At 47.9% G+C, this 12,014-nt stretch overlaps 1 protein-coding gene across 1 annotated transcript in view; it reads right to left on the bottom strand.

Moving 5' to 3' along the window:
* tbk1 (TANK-binding kinase 1) overlaps positions 1 to 12,014 on the bottom strand; it is a 76,148-nt gene that overhangs the window by 22,471 nt on the left and 41,663 nt on the right. The window contains exon 16 of the mRNA XM_086009443.1: positions 6,894 to 6,933. Coding sequence (XP_085865569.1) covers positions 6,894 to 6,933 — 40 coding nt within the window. The remainder of the gene's footprint in view (positions 1 to 6,893; positions 6,934 to 12,014) is intronic.

Raw genomic sequence — 12,014 nt, 5'->3', positions numbered from 1 at the left:
AGCTTCCCTGGCCGGTACAAGATCTCGTAGTTGTAGGTGGAAAGTTCGATTCGCCACCTCAAGATCTTGTCATTTTTGATTTTGCCCCTCTGCTTGTTGTTAAACATAAAAGCAACTGAACGCTGGTCAGTGAGCAGGGTAAATCGTTTTCCGGCCAGGTAGTGCCTCCAATGACGCACAGCCTCCACAATCGCCTGGGCCTCCTTCTCAACAGCGGAGTGTCTGGTCTCCGGGCCTTGGAGGGTTCGTGAAAAGAAGGCCACGGGTCTCCCCGCCTGATTGAGGGTAGCGGCCAGGGCAAAGTCGGACGCGTCGCTTTCCACCTGGAAGGGGATGGATTCGTCCACTGCGTGCATGGTGGCTTTGGCAATGTCCTCCTTGATACGGTGGAAGGCTAAGCGGGCCTCTGCCGTCAAGGGAAAAGAGGTGGACTTGATCAGCGGACGGGCCTTGTCCGCATAGTAGGGGACCCACTGGGCGTAATAGGAGAAAAACCCTAGGCACCTCTTCAGGGCCTTGAGGCAGTGGGGCAGTGGAAGTTCCATAAGGGGACGCATCCGGTCGGGGTCGGGGCCGATGACTCCGTGTTCCACAACACAGCCAAGGATGGCGAGGCGGTTTGTGCGGAATATGCACTTCTCCTTGTTATATGTCAGGTTTAGGAGTTGGGCGGTGCGGAGGAATTTTTCGAGGTTTGCGTCATGGTCCTGCAAGTCACGGCCGCAGATGGTCACATTGTCCAGATATGGGAAAGTGGCCTGCAACGCATTTTGATCTACCATCCGGTCCATCTCCCTTTGGAAGACGGAGACCCCGTTGGTGACGCCAAAGGGAACCCTAAGGAAGTGATAGAGGCGGCCGTTTGCCTCAAAGGCAGTGTACTGGCGGTCCTCAGGGCGGATGGGGAGCTGGTGGTACGCTGATTTCAGGTCAATGGTCGAGAAGACGCGGTACTGCGCGATCTGGTTGACCATATCAGCTATGCGGGGGAGTGGGTAGGCGTCCAGCAGGGTGTAGCGATTTATCGTCTGGCTGTAGTCGATGACCAGGCGCTGCTTCTCGCTGGTCTTAACGACCACAACCTGGGCTCGCCAGGGGCTGGTGCTGCCCTCAATAATCCCTTCTTTCAGGAGCCGCTCCACTTCGGTTTCAATGAAAACCCTGTCCCCGGCACTGTATCGCCTGCTCTTTGTGGCGATGGGCTTACAGTCGGGGGTGAGGTTAGCAAACAGTGGTGGGGGGGTGACTCTGAGTGTGGAGAGGTTGCACCTGGTGCGCGGCGGGCAATTTGGAAGCTGCTGGCTGCGGACTGTGAGTGGGGGTAGGGGTCCACCGTACGCCATCGTAACACTTTTAAGGTGGCACTGAAAATCTAACCCCAGCAGGACGGCAGCACAGAGGTCAGGCAGGACCAGAAGTTTAAAATGATCGTACACGGTCCCGTCTACTACGAGTGTCACCACGCAGTAGCCGCCGATGTCCGCCGACTGGGACTCGGAGGCCATAGAAATCCGCTGTTGCGCAGGCAGGACTGGGAGAGAGCAACGCCGCACCGTGTCGGGGTGGATGAAGCTCTCCGTGCTCCCAGAGTCAAAAAGGCAGATTGTATCGTGACCATTTACCTTAATGTCCATTGTGGAACTGGCCAGTTGGTGCGGTCTCGCTTGGTCCAGTGTAACGGATGCCAGCGTAGGGGTCGGTGTGTCGCTGCTGGTATCAGATGAGGCGGTGTCGGGGGCCTGCTGCGTCCCGGCTGTCGTCCAAGATGGCGGCGTCCATGATCCCCATGTGGCTGGAGGCGTCCAAAATGGCTGCTGTACCGGTGATTCGCACACGGCCGGGGAGGTCCAAAATGGCGGCCCGCATGGCCCACACGCGGCGCTGCTGGGGTTCGGGGTGGCTTTGGCCCTGCAGACGCTAGCGTAGTGTCCCTTCTTCCCGCAGCCCGAGCAGATCGCGTTTTTCGCCGGGCAGCGCGCTCTGGGGTGTTTTGCCTGGCCACAGAAGTAGCATTTCTGGCCTTGGGGCACTGCTGTCTGGCCTTGGGACACTGCTGCGGTAGTTGGGCCGTTGTTGGGGTGTGGCTGGGGTGGCACGGCGCTATGAGGCGGTCCTACCGTGTCCCAGGCTGTCATTCCCCGCGGCGTCCACGGTGCAGAGGAGTAGGCATCCATGCCCTGGTAGGCTGCATCCAACGATAGTGCGAGTTCAGAGGCCTTGTTGAGGTCGAGGTTACTCTGCTCCAACAGTCGCTGTCGTGTGTAATTGGATCTGTGGCCCGCTACAAAAGCGTCCCGGATAAGTTCCTCTGTGTACACGGCGGCCTTTACATCCTTACAACCACAGGCCCGGCCAAGCACAGACAGTGCCTGAAGGTATTCCACGGTCGATTCCCCAGGTTGTTGTTTACGACTCCCCAGGAGGTGCCTGGCGTACACTTCGTTCACTGGGCGCGTGTACTGGTCCTTGAGGAGCTTGATAGCATCCGCGTACGAGGTCGCGTCTTGGATGACCGAGTACACTCGGTGGTTCACTTTGGAGGTCAGGACATCCAGTTTGTCCTCGTCCGATTTGATTGCTTCGGAGGCGGTCAGGAATTTTTCGAAACACTTAAGCCAGTGAGTAAACTTGGTGGATGAGTCCGCCTCCCGATGATCTAAGTCCAGGCATGCTGGTGTGAGGATCTTCTCCATTATAAAAATGTTGTTAATAAAATTGATGCGCTATCAATTACTCATAAAAGACTGAGAGTTAGAAGAGTAACCAAAGGCTTTTATTAACAACAGAATGGAGGTCTGCCTCGAGTGGTCGACCGGTCCAGGATACAAGGGCTGGGGAGCAGTCACCTTTATACTAGGACCTGTGGGAGGAGTCAGCCGAGGCATGTCCAGGCATGTACACAGTGGAATACAAATAGGACAAACAGGAATACAAACAGTGGTTTACCACATCCCTCATTACGCAACACTAAAACCACAGTCATTCTGATGGGCCCACTATTATGGGCAGGCTCACACGAGCATTAAATAGACATGCGCCTCCTTGCCTCCATTCCAGGATACCTTGGAGAGGAAGGGAGGAATTAAATCCTTGTTTTGTGTATCAGGTGACGGCGGCTTTAGGACAGTCAAGCAACAAAACAAGTTGACACTTGGAAACTGAGGAAGTTGGTTTCTTGTAAAACTAAAGAGATGCAGTGGTGGGGGGGAAAAAGTCAAACTTGCGGATAAACAGTTGAGTTCTTTATTATGTCTTGAAGCTGGTTCGTGGGGCTCGGTATAAATTAAGGGGGGGGGGAAATCCTGTCGCAAATTCACATTTTACTGCTGTTCCAAATTTTCAACTTTTAAGTGCAAATTTGCAATAGTGTGCGTGATCTTCAACAACAACAACTTGTATTTATATAGCGCCTTTAACATAGTAAAACGTCCCAAGGCGCTTCATAGGAGTATTAAAAGAACATTTTTTTTTACACCGAGCCACATAAGGAGAAATTAGAGCAGGTGACCAAAAGCTTGGTCAAAGAGGTAGGTTTTAAGGAGTGGATTAAAAGGAGGATAGAGAGTAGTGAGGCGGAGAGGTTTAGGCAGGGAATTCCAGAGCTTAGAGCCTAGGCAACAGAAGGCACGGCCACCAATGGTTGAGTGATTATAATCAGGGATGCTGAAGAGGCCAGAATTAGAGGAGCGCAGATATCTCCGGGGGGGGGGGGGGGTTGTGGGGCTGGAGGATTTTACAGAGATAGGGAGGGGCGAGGCCATGGAAGGATTTGAAAACAAGGATGAGAATTTTGAAATCAAGGCACTGGTTAACCAGGAACCAATGTAGATCAGCGAGCACAGGGGTGATGGGGACTTGGTGCGAGTTAGGACACGGGCAGCCGAGTTTTGGATCACCTCAAGTTCACGTAGGGTGGAATGTGGGAGGCCAGCCAGGAGTGTGTTGGAATAGTCAAGTCTAGAGGTAACAAAGGCATGGATGAGGGTTTCAGCAGCGGATGAGCTGAGGCAAGGGAGGAGACGGGCGATGTTACGGAGGTGGAAATAGGCGATCTTTGTTATGCTGCGGATATGTGGTCGGAAGCTCATTTCAGGGTCAAATATGACACCAAGGTTGCGAACAGTGTGGTTCAGCCTCAGACAGATGTTAGGGAGAGGGATGGAGTCAGTGGCTAGGGAACGGAGTTTGTGGCGGGGACCGAAAACAATGGCTTCGGACTTCCCAATATCGAATGGGGGAAAATTTCTGCTCATCCAGAACTGGATGTCGGACAAGCAGTCTGACAATTTAGAGACCGTGGAGGGGTTGAGAGAAGTGGTAGTGAGGTAAAGCTGGTATCTTCAAACTAAACCAACCCAATTTAAAATCATAAAAGCAAAGTACTACGGACGTTGGAAATCTGAAATAAAAGCTGGAAATGCAGGCAAACAACTCAGCAGGTCAGGTTGTTTTCTAGCATTTTCTGCTTTGAGTTCAATTTAAATTATGCTGATGGGGCTGCCCAAGTTCATTGCTTGGATGCAATCTGTGTCAGTCAGAGGAAGTCCCCCCCTTCAGCACTGTCAAACCGTTTGACTTCTAAAAATATTCTCCCATTTCTAACCTCACGAGGTTAAGCTGGGGATGAGATGCTGCCTGAGTGCGCTAAAGCAAAGGTGGGGCTTAAGGAAATATAAAATCTTACTCCTGAGTTTCAGGATTCCGCCCCAATGAAGTTAGGTACAATGCAATTACTCACTGAGCTATCGGTAGAGCCAGGTTCACTGGGGCATAGATTTAAAGTAATTGGTAGAAGGATTAGAGGGGAGTTGAGGAGAACTTTTTTCACCCAGAGGGTGGTGGGGGTCTGGAACTCACTGCCTGAAGGGGTGGTAGAGGCAGAAACCCTCATCACATTTAAAAAGTACTTGGATGTGCACTTGAGGTGCCGTAACTTGAAGAAGTTGACTTATGAAGAAAGGTCAAGTCTATACTCATTGGAATTTAGAAGAATGAGAGGTGATCTTATTGAAACATAAGATACTGAGGGGGCTCGACAAGGTACAGGAAACTTGTTGCGAAGATACAGAGACGCTTTCTAGAGCCTGCCGTGTCTGACCACAAACACTGTTGCTCAGCAACAGCTTGTAAACACTCAGCCCAGTAGCTTGGAAGCATCTCTGAAGCGTCTCTGAAGCTGTTGCTAAGCGACAAAGACGCTTTCCAGAGCCTGCCTGTGAAAAGAATGCTAGGAGAAAAAAAAACACCTAACCAAAACGGCTGCTGATTTCTGCCGTTAGATCAAAGTTGCCGGACATTCAACTTCCGGATAGCTCAAAGTTTCCTGTAGATGCAGAGAGGATGTTTCCCCTCGTGGGGAAATCTATAACTCGGGGGCACAGTCTCAGAATAAAGGGTCGCCCTTTTAGAACTGAGATGAGGAGGAATTTCTTCTCTCAGAGGGTCATAAATCTGTGGAATTCTCTGCCCCAGAGAGCCGTGGAGGCTGGGTCACTGAATACATTTAAAGTGGAGATAGACAGATTTTTACAAGATAAGGGAGTGAAAGGTTATGGGGAGCGGGCGGGGGAGTGGCTTTGAGCCCAAGATCAGCCATGATCTTATTGAATGGCGGAGCCGGCTCGAGGGGCCGAGTGGCCTATTCCTGCTCCTATTTCTTATGTTCTTATTTAACCTGCAGGCCTACGGACCAAGAGCTGGAGAGTGGGATTAGGCTGGATTGCTCTGTTTTGGCCGGCACGAATAGCCTCCATCTGTGCTGTAAATTCCTATGATTTTTTTCTTCTATGATTTTTAATGGTCCGGCAGTTGCTGAGTGACGGAGGACAGGCCTGCAGTACTGACAATCTAAAGCACTTGGTAACTTTCCTTCAATTGTTCGCAAACGCACAATTGCAATTCAGTAAATCTCATCAAAACACATCAGCGTGCAAATTTGCAAAATTAAATGAGGCATTTTACCCCCCCCTCTTAAGAAACAGGTTGGCTAAACTGATTGACGGAGACAGCACTCTTTTAAGGAAAACTAAGTTTCTGTGCAGATTGCTCTTTGGTCTAATGCAATGCTCGGCTAATGCAGTGGCTGCACACCTACCAGGGAGAGGACCCAGTGGACGAGTCCACATCATCAGCGAGGGCAGGCGGAGTATTTCGGACATTTGGGCACGCTGCTCATGATTTTCCAACCATTATAGTCAACGGGTGGAAAAATCATGGGAAACTGTGCGCCCCCTGCCCCTTGAATTTCCAACAGGCACAGACAGCAGGGAGGACCGGGGCTCACAAATTTAAGTTGTAGGTTAGATGTCAGGAGGTGGTTCTTTTCCCAGAGAATGGTCGACCTCTGGAACGGGCGGCCATCTCGTGCGGCGGATGCTGATTCACTGAATTCCTTCAAGCGAGAGCTGGACCTGTTTCTGGCTGGGGCGGAGATCACCTCTCACAGACGGTGGGCACTGCAGGGAATTCAGGGCCAGTGTGATCTCCTGGACTAGTTTCGATCGGCTAGATGTGTCAGAGATGAATTTCCCAGATTTTTTCTCCCCAAATTGGCCTTGGATTTTCATGTTTTTTTTTTGCCTCTCCCAGGAGATCCCATGGTTTGGGGTGGGGTGGAGAGTGTATATATTGTGATACACAAGGTATCGCCATTATGTGGGGCTGGCTGGATGGGCCAGAGGGTCTTTACCTGTCCGTCGTTGTTTATATGTAGGGCAAAGCTCCTCCCTGGCAACTTGGGCTCAGAAAATCACCCCCATTCTGTACATCACGTGGAAGCGACGTTTTTGAAGGGATTATTAACTGGTGTTTTTAATGAAACCACAAGCAGTTAAAAACCTCAGCTCTTACAGCACAAGCAATCAGAATGAATTCAACGCAAACTGAATACTTACTTATCAAATTTGTGAATCTGCTCCTCGTTGTACGGCAGCTCTGAAAGAGAAACAGTATTCTGGGTAAAATTCTTGGTATTTAGGGGCCATAAATATAAGACAGTCACTAATAAATCGAATAAAGAATTCAGGGGAAACTTCTTCACTCAGAGAGTGGTGAGAATGTGGAACCTGCTACCACAGGGAGTAGTTGAGGCAAATAGCAAAGATGCATTTAAGGGGAAGCTAGATAAACACATGAGGGAGAAAGGAATAGAAGGATATGTTGATGGGGTGAGATGAAGAAAGGTGGGAGGAGGCTCGTGTGGAGCATAAACACCGGCATAGACCAGTTGGGCCGAATAGCCTGTTTCTGTGCTGTACATTCTATGTAATAAATGGGAAGACTATCAATAAGTTTACCACTATTGGTGCCAGTAGCATTAACATCTCTTAATTGACATTATTTTGTTATAACACACAGGTCTGTGAAAACAGCAATGTAACTGGAACAATGGCAGAACTTCTCCCGAGTGTGTAAAGGTAACAGAATTGAGCTGCCACAATTCTCCATCAACAAATAAAAAGAGCAAGATGCTCTTTCGGTTCGCCTGTTGCAAAATAATTAGGTGGGGCCAGCCTGTCGCGGTGCAGCAGCATTGTGTAAACGTTGGAGTGGACACGATGTTGCAGAATTCATGATGCCATATCTATCCATCCTTCTGCCATCTCCCCTTCCCCAAGTCAGTAGGCTTGTGCCTGTAAGCAGATGCAACCTGTGGTTCCACACACTGGTTGCCCCACTTTCCACTCAACTGCGATGCATTGACTTTGAGGAAACCAAAATGTTCTTTGCTCATCAAAAAGTTGTGCTCATCCAGGTGAGGGATCTTGATGCTGGGCAATGGAACTCTTCCCCATTCCAGGCACCCAGTGTCAGTGCCAGGTGTTCCCAGGTCAGGTGTAGCATGGCCAGATGCAGCTTAAAGCTCCCTCTATCCTGCCCCAACCTCGGACGAGCACCCGCTCCTTTACACAAGCGTGATGTGTTTCACTCTTACTCCGCATCAGCCGTTCTTTGGCCTGAGTGAGACTACCAATGGCCCTGAATTTGGGTTAAGGGTTTTGTGCCCATTCGGAACTGGATCGAGACTTCCCAAACTCATTGCACGAAGAACCCCTACAGCCAGCAGACAGGGAAGGCTCTCAATCCCATTTGTCAAGGCTGAATTTGAACTTCAAGTCCCAGAGGGAAATGGCCAGCATCTAAATCATTGCTCCATCCAGTTTCCAATGTTTTTCTTTAAAACATATAATAAAGAACTTTTACTCTTGCAGGTGTAATGACTACAGAGAGAAAAAAAACTGCAAATTAGCTAGAAAACTGAGAGAGAGATAGAAAATGGTAGAATGGAGCAATTAGTTCACTCAGTTGTCAGGATCGAGAATGCTCTACCTGAAAAGATGGCAGAAACTGATTCCCAGGAGTGGGACTAAGAGGATCGCACTTCGAGTCTGCGCCGGCTCGTTCGGTGGGCCGAATGGCCTCCTTCTGTGCTGTACTATTCTATGACATAATTTTAAAAAGGAGTTGACAGATACTTGAGGGTTATGGACAAAAACGGGGGTGTGGGGCTGAGCACAACTGCTCTTACAAACAGCTAGCACAGGCACGACGGGCCAAATGGCCTCCTTCTGTGCTGTAAGTTTCTGTGATTCTATGATCACGCATCAGCACCCGAAAGGAAAAATAAACAGGGTGTTTCGGGGTTCGAAGCATCTACACCCAAAATGATAACCCACCTTTCCTCTCTTCAGTCATTGTTATATCGCTCCAGCATTTTCTGTCTTTATTAAAGGCTGGGAATATTAAACTTTGCGATCTTGCAACATGGTTTTCGTTTTACATCAATGCGAAACATGCAGCATAAAGTGGGAGCAAAGAGGACAAGCTCAAATCCTGGCAAGTGATGCGAGGCCACTTGGAGGAGGTAGTCTTGCTCTACTTTGACAGTGTGACTGAAAAACACTTTAAATGGAACGTAAGAACATAACGGCCCGAAACTTGCAGTCAGCGGCGAAGCGACAGCCCTCACTGCTGGCCTCAAAGAAAGCTGCCTACAAAGGTCGAACGATCTCTGCGGCGTGAATTTCAGCTCTCCCGACCTTTGTTTGAATCTGGCGCCAAATCAAGCGAATCTCCAGCAACAGTGATGTCATCAAGCAGGCTAAGCAGCCAATCAGATTGAAGAATTCGCACAGACAGCAAACCAGGAAGTAAAATGCAGATTCCAATTTACTTTTTATAAATTTTACAGAGAGCGAAATAAAGATTGGGATATACACTTAGGATTAAGGTAGAAGCTAAAATATCAAAAACAAACTTAAAAACTTGTAATTCTTAATAATAGTAATGGAAAATTGACATTCCAGAACTATAAAATGATTGTTAGGGCTAGAACGGTCGTTCAGCAGTCAGTACGCCGTTAAAAACCCAGTTACACGTCTTTCAACAAGGCTTAAAGTTTTAGTTTTTTTTTTTTTTTTTTTAACAGCGATATTCCATCGTAAAAGGGGGAGTTTTCATCCATATATGTGATTTCAACTGACTGCTGGCTCTGGGAAGTTCCAGAGTGCAATCTGTGGCGGAGCAGGGAATGACTGATCGCAACTTCAGGATTTCCGCGTTTATCTGCACATGCACTAAATCCTGAAGTTGCGGTCAGTTTCAGAGGGGTGATGGTAGCGAACCCTGACAATTTTGCCGTCATTACCATCACAAAATCGAGACCATAAATCTGGCAATGCACAACTCCCTCAATCACAGCTTCCCAGGCAGTTCACTTGCACAGTGTTTCACTTGGCAATATGGGGCCAGCAGTATAACTCCTTGTCCTCAGCTCCACATCAGTATAAACTGGCAATAATCTTACACCAGTACTTGAAACATAGAAGATAGGAGCAGGAGTAGGCCATTCGGCCCCTCGAGCCCGCTCCGCCATTCAATGAGATCATGGCTGATCATCCAAATTCATACCCTGTCCCTGCCTTCTCCCCATATCCCTTGATCCCTTTAGCCTTAAGAAATATATCTAACTCCTTCTTGAATATATTTAATGAATTGGCTTCAATGCCTTCTCTGGTAGAGAATTCCACAGGTTCACCACTCTCTGGGTGAAGAAATTCCTCCTCATCTCTGTCCTAAATGGCCTACCCCTTATCCTTAGACTGTGACCCCTGGTTCTGGACTCCCCCGCCATCGGGAACATCCTTCCTGCATCTAGTCTGTCCAGTCCTGTTAGAATTTTATAAGTTTCAATGAGATCCCCTCTCATTCTTCTAAACTCCAGCGAGTATAAGCCCAATCGACCCAATCTCTCCTCATACGTCATTCCTGCCATCCCAGTACAAAAAGTACAAAAGTCTCATTAAAATAACAATTAGAGAGGATTTCTATTTAGAAAATTCTCACTTCTTCCCACACAAAAAAAAAAAATCCGTTCAACTCATTACTCAACGTCAACATTTCCACTGTACTCGCAAAGGGCCACAATGGCTTTAAATCAAGAGCAAAGTCAGGAAGACCTCTGCCATTTGTGTTGTAAGTCAGACACTATTTGTGCAAGCCTAACGGAAACAATGTTATCAGTTACTAGCACGGGGACAAGTAGTGGAAGGCAGTACGAAAGGAATCAAGTCATTCACATAAACTGCTTGGCCATTTTAGTGGAAGTCACTTTGTGGATTACCAGACAAACGGAATCTTCATTTATACATTGATGGGGTCTCACAATTGCAGAATTTTAACTTAAAAAAAAAAACCCCAAGCTGGTGATGTGACATCAATAAAGGTTTTTTTTGACCTAACAACAACTTGTGTTTATATAGTGCCTTTTTAACATAGTAAGGCGCTTCACAAGGGCGTTAATCAATCAAAATTTGAACCGAGCTACAGAAGGAGATATCAGGATAGATGGCCAAAAGCTTGGTCAAAGGGGTAGGCTTTAAGGAGCATCTTAAAGGAGGAGAGAGAGGTAGAGAGGTTTAGGGAGGGAATTCCAGAGCTTAGGGTCCAGGCAGCTGAAGGTACGGCCGCCAATGGTGGAGCGATTAAAATCGGGGATGTTCAAGAGGTCAGAATTGGAGGAGCGCAGAGATCTCAAAGGCTTGTAGGGCTGGAGGAGGTTACAGAGACAGTAAAGGCGAGGCAATGGAGGGATTTTAAACAAAAACATAACCATGGAAAATAAAATGAACCGAGTGCTAATTTATTTCTGTTCCCGAGTTATGCAAGCGGCTTCAATTGTGAAAATAAAACCTTGCAACATTGGACTTCATTTAGGTTTCTCGGAGCCTTTGCCTTCACAGGATGTGGGCATCGGCGGCAAGACCAGCATTTATTGCCAATCTCTAATTGCCCTTGAGGTGGTGGTGGTGAGCCGCCTTCTTGAATACAACCGAGTGGCTTGCTAGGCCATTTCAGAGGGCAGTTAAGAGTTAACCACACTGCTGTGGGTCTGGAGTCACATGTAGGCCAGACCGGGTAAGGGCGGCAGATTTCCTTCCCTAAAGGACATTAGTGAACCAGATGGGTTTTTACGACAATCCGGTAGGTATCAATACCAGCTTTTTTTTAAATTTCAGATTTATTTAATTATTTTGAATTTAAATTCCCGTAGTGGGATTTAGACTCACGTCTCCGGATCATTAGTCCAGGTCTCTGGATTACTCGTCCAGTAAAATAACCACTATACTACTGTAGCGTATCTTAGACTTGGCTGTGGATTTTAAAATATAGATCCTTGAAGGTTTTATTTGTGGAGTTTATGATTGAGATATGTGATGCATTGGATAATGCTGTACTTGGAATGGTAATGTCGACTATATACAGGAAACTTTGTGCTATCCGGAGGTGAGCTATCCGGCAATCTGGAGCCACCGGCAAAAATCAGCAGCCATTTTTTATTCTTTTTGTTTGTTTTTTTTGCTTTGTTTGAACAGTCAAGCTGTGCAAGGTCTGTAGCTATAGCAACAGCTTCAGCTGCAGAGCTTTAGGGCCACACCCGAGTGTTTAGAAGCTGTTGCTAAGCAACAGTGTTTGCTGTCAAATATGGAGATAAAGAATCTCCGTATCTCTCAACA

This window comes from Somniosus microcephalus, chromosome 16 (assembly GCF_052327205.1).
Source record: "Somniosus microcephalus isolate GS21.2 chromosome 16, FLI_Smic_1.0, whole genome shotgun sequence".
NCBI lineage: Eukaryota > Metazoa > Chordata > Chondrichthyes > Squaliformes > Somniosidae > Somniosus > Somniosus microcephalus.
Note: the sequence above shows the minus strand (reverse complement) of the source record. Positions and strands in the feature narration are given on the sequence as shown.